At 36.7% G+C, this 4,867-nt stretch overlaps 1 protein-coding gene across 1 annotated transcript; it reads left to right on the top strand.

Moving 5' to 3' along the window:
• The first annotated feature begins 1,311 nt into the window (after positions 1-1,311).
• LOC113346650 (heat shock factor protein HSF24-like) lies at positions 1,312-4,157 on the top strand. The gene is made up of 2 exons (XM_026590126.1): positions 1,312-2,062; positions 3,153-4,157. The coding sequence occupies exons 1-2, from the start codon at positions 1,859-1,861 to the stop codon at positions 3,852-3,854; spliced, it is 906 nt and encodes a 301-aa protein (XP_026445911.1). The 5' UTR covers positions 1,312-1,858; the 3' UTR covers positions 3,855-4,157.
• The last annotated feature ends 710 nt before the right edge of the window (positions 4,158-4,867 follow it).

Raw genomic sequence — 4,867 nt, 5'->3', positions numbered from 1 at the left:
CTCATAACTTCTTCGTTATAACTCGGAATTGAGTGATTCTTGGCTCGTTGCATTCGTATTATCATTCATTACAACATGAGGACATTTATAGTGATAAAGTTCATTCTTAAAAAAGTTATGGACTCAAATATCCTCGTGCATATATATAAAAATATAGTTACCATCATATGAATTATTGCATAAAGAGCACTTGTTTCGATAGATAGAGAGGTAGAGTAATAAGAGAATCAAGAGTTTGTTACCAATCTTTAAAGAAGTTATCCAAGATGTCCTTGTGTAGTCTCCAATCTCCATTCTTCAAGGACATCTTGGATTCTATACTATACTTCTTAAATCTAGTCTAGTCAGAAACTGACTTTAATGACTAAATCAAGAATTCGTTTTGTCATCTAAATTTGACAACTAACTTGGCATACCAATGCTAGTGGGTTCAACCGAGCATTGATCTAACACCTACATCAGAAACCACTTCCCAATGCTAAACAAAATTAATATCAAAGTGAAAGAGAGAGAGATTGAATTCATGTTGCGCTAATTTTAATTTTCAATCAATCGATCATAACTATAATCCAAAACCTTAAACATGCAACTGAGAAAAACAGAATCCTAAATTAATCAAACTGTTTGATTCAAACATGCAATGACTAAAACAGAACCCTAAACTAATCAAACCAGATGAATGAATTACCCTAAAATATTGTTGACTTGTGTGAAGAAGAAGAAGTAACTGAAAAAGATTAAAGTTTCACTGATGTTGGTGGTGGTGAAGATGAAGGTGGTGGTGCGGTAGTGGTGGTGATAGAGACTCAAAAATGGTGCGGATGGATCACTGGATCTGGCCTTGTCCTTCTTCACTGCAGAAAAAAAAAGCCGAAAGAAAAAACGAACTGATACAGATTCAATGATTAGTGATAGATGTTTATGAATACCTAGCATGAACGGTTAGGATTCACTTCTAATTGATGGCTAATGTTAACAAGTAATTTCGATATGGTGCGAGTCTGGTTCCATTAAAACCGAGTACCAGTTCCTGATACTAACCTGTTCCTACGCTCTCCCTGTACCTCCTAATCGGTTCCAGTCCAGAGTTCCCAATTCCGGTCCGGTTTCTGCTCTATCAGAGGAACACACATCATTATTTACGCTTTAAAAAATCATTATTGATTTGGTCCACGTGTACACACAAGTGTTGACTTTTTTGACACCATATTGTAAAGAAACTCCGTGAAGTTTCTTCCATCCGGGTGGAAAAGCAAGACCAAACTTCTTAAAAATTCCAACAAGGATCAGTTAAATATTTACACAAACACCAAAAGTCATTCTTCTCTTTCTCTCGAAGTTCCTTTCTTCTCCTTCTCTACTTTGTTGCTATAAAAACCCTCTAGATACCATTCCATTTGGATTTCTAGGCATTTCTACTCACTCAAAGAAAAAGACACACCTTATTACTCAAGACAAAAAAACAAAAACAAATAAAGACTATGATTATGCGCTTAGAATCAGAGTTTTTATAGTAGGAGTAGATAGTACTGATGGAAATTGAGAGAACTTGTAATGATCTTCTATACACGCGGTTTCAAGCTTATTGGATTCTCATGAATTGCCGTTTTGTTTCTGGTTTTTATGTCTGGAGTTGGGAATTTCTCACTGCTATTCTTATCTTCAGTTCCTTATCATACTAATCAATAGTCAGATACTAATCATATATATATAGATCACCATATACATAGTTTAGGAAAGCAAAGGGATATCAAAGAAAATCATTAAAGGAAGAATCTTTGATTATTGCCTTGTGAATTGTCATTAGAATTATAGAAGTTTGATTAAGGTCTGTTTTTTTTCTTAAGTGTATAGAAAGATGGCACATAGATGTGTACCGGCACCATTCTTAACAAAGACATATCAGTTGGTAGAAGATTCAAGTACTGATGAAGTTGTTTCATGGAATGAAACTGGTACTACTTTTGTTGTTTGGAAACCTGCTGATTTCGCTAGAGATCTTCTTCCTAATTACTTCAAACACAACAATTTCTCAAGCTTCGTTCGTCAACTTAATACTTACGTACGTATTTTTCCATCTCTACTCTTCATTTCATCTGTAATTTTTAGTACAGTTTTTTTATTATATTTTGCTATTCGATCCAAGTGCATGCTAAGTCTTTTAATTAACTAGATTTAGAACATATAGATAGAAACCTGAACTTACTGTTCTGCTAATCTTCTGGTAGGAACTGGTTGTTTTTCCTAGTTTCTTCTAGAAAGAAACTTCTTTCTTCTTCTCATGAGAATTGAGTAGTTGGAACGTAACTTCATCTGTTTGTCATGCCAAAAGACTTTCTACCACTTTCCTTCTGGAACTGGGAAGTTCGGAAAATTCTGTTGTTAGGGTCCCACTAAATAAGGTTGAAAGGAAACAAAGTGTCACATGTTACTAGCAGAATGCTACAGATGATCATTTATAGTTGCTAGTTCACACAAGTGTAGGGCAGTGGTCACCGGTCAATGGGTCACTTATACGTGTTTAAAGATGTTGCGAAAGCAATTTAGACTCCCTTATACTTTCCACCTACCAAATAGTATGAGCCATTAAGGCTATATTTAATATATTTTTTTCTCATGAAACTTGTAACTGCATGGACAACTAGAAACGGTGGGCAAAATTTTATAATGAAGTCAAGGTCATTGGTTTTGACCATGATTGTCCGACGTTACGTGCAAGGGGGGACTAGAGTTCTTCACCTAACCAGGCCTCTGCTCCTTGTGTGTTCATATTGTACTGCCGATTTTTTAAAGTCAAGTGGTTGGTTTTGTCAAAGTTGTCATTTTCTAACGCAAAGACGTTAGGTGAATCCGCATATAACGTTATCCATTTTTATTTTATTTGCTTTTCTTGTGTTGGTTCACCTCATTGGCTAAGTGATCCATACAGAGAGCAAGTAAACTTTGACCTTGAACTTGAACTTGAACATGTGTGGAATCTCAACTCGAGCTAGACAAAGCTATCTCCAATCTCTATCCATGATTCTTTTGATTTCTAGATTCTTGCTATGACGTTGTCCTAGATTTTCTTGCTATAAGAAGCTGAAAATGCCAGGTTGAATCCGTACTCCGTCCTAAAATAGCATGTATTCTCAAATGAAATTGTCATGCAGGCATTTCGAAAGATTGTGCCAGATAGATGGGAGTTTGCAAACGACAACTTCAAGCGAGGAGAAAAAGAACTCCTCTCTGAAATCCACCGTAGAAAAGTAGTCCATCCTCCCCCGACAAAAACACCTCAGACACTGCCTGATGGAAAATCCAATGGCAGTTCCTCATTGTCTCCGTCAAATCCGAGTGAAGACCAAAGTTCTTCAGAAACTTCAAATACCGGTTCCAAGAGTCAAACATTGGAGGAGACCACAAACATCAATCAACTGTACGATCTATCAAACGAAAATGAGAAACTGAAGAAAAACAATGAAATCCTAAGCTCAGAATTGGCGCAAACGAAGAAACAATGCGGAGAACTCGTAAATGTTCTATCGAAGTATTTCAATGTGGCATCCGGTGATATAGACCGCATCATGTTGGAAAGTTCTGCCAGTGGGTCTAGGTCCAGCCACGAGCAAACAGTTGACATTTACGAAAAGGATGTTGATGATGACGACGAAAATGGAAGAAAAGAAGAGGAAGGAATGAAATTGTTCGGGGTTTGGTTGAAAGGGAGTAATAAGAAGAGAGGGCGTGACGAGGTTAACAGTAATGTCCGTGGGTCATCGTCATTGAAAGAGATGAAGACAATGGAATATCGTGGGGCACCGTGGATGCAGATCACTTCCTCTCCCGGCGAAAGTAGCAAAGTTTGCAACTAATGACCATGATGATGAGAATCACCATTATGGCTAAATTGATTCTGGTTCGTCTCTCTACTTAAGGTGGTGAATCGGAGAGAAATAAAATATGGTTTGTTAATTTTTACTGCAATACTTAGACGCAAGACATATTTATACTGTGGTAGTTTAAACAAGAGATGAATTGAGGAAGATGGATCAAAAGCAAATGGGTCTCTTTCTATCTTTCTTCACTCTACGGATGATAATTAGAATAAAACAATTACTATGTAATTTTGTTAATATATGTGATCTACGTTATATTATTTTGGTTTTCTGTTGGTTTATGACACTTTTAAGGCTTCAATTATAGTATTAGGTTGCATGTGCAATGCAGCTCGTATGTCATTTGTATATCCAACTTCCCAGAGGTGAGAGGGTTCAAAGTAGTTCTCTGATTCTCTCAACTTGAATTGGATATGATTTGAAGGCAAAATTACAGATTTGATCTCTCAAACTCAAGAGAACGCTAATGCAAGAAAAAGGTGAAGAAATTGGCCACTGATTGTACATGTGATTGTGTGAAGCAAATACTGCACGGTATTATGGTTCAATCTCTCTTATATTTGGGTTCTGCTGCTACTTCACCATCTAATATTGCCATTGCTCATGAATTGTACTCAAAGAGTCAAAGTTATCAAAGGATTCAAAGCCCAAATGCTCTATTGGAGTATTTTGGGCGTTAAAAGCCTGTTTAACATTACATGCCCATAACTTGGACCCATTGCCACAAGTACCTCCAAAATGCAATGGAATAGTCGGAGCTATGCACCATGCACGAACTTACGTTTTGATTTGTCAAAAAAAAAAAGAAAAACTATCTAAAATCTTAGATTACGTGCCGATGGTCTCACTATCTCAACCATGTTGAAACTAAGTTGTCAAGTTGACAAGAAACTCAATGCTGGCAAAATTAGGCTCATCAAAACTGTCTTGGGCTTTATACCATCATACTTTGTGATTACTAGGTTGGGCATTTGGGATCGAATCTACGG

This window comes from Papaver somniferum, chromosome 2 (assembly GCF_003573695.1).
Source record: "Papaver somniferum cultivar HN1 chromosome 2, ASM357369v1, whole genome shotgun sequence".
Taxonomy (NCBI): domain Eukaryota; kingdom Viridiplantae; phylum Streptophyta; class Magnoliopsida; order Ranunculales; family Papaveraceae; genus Papaver; species Papaver somniferum.
Note: the sequence above shows the minus strand (reverse complement) of the source record. Positions and strands in the feature narration are given on the sequence as shown.

Excerpts from the sequence above, each read along its gene's own strand:
- LOC113346650 (XM_026590126.1), top strand. The coding sequence starts at position 1,859 with ATGGCACATAGATGTGTACCGGCACCATTCTTAACAAAGACATATCAG. Across the intron at positions 2,063-3,152 it reads TTCGTCAACTTAATACTTAC|GCATTTCGAAAGATTGTGCC; the intron begins GTACGTATTTTT and ends ATTGTCATGCAG.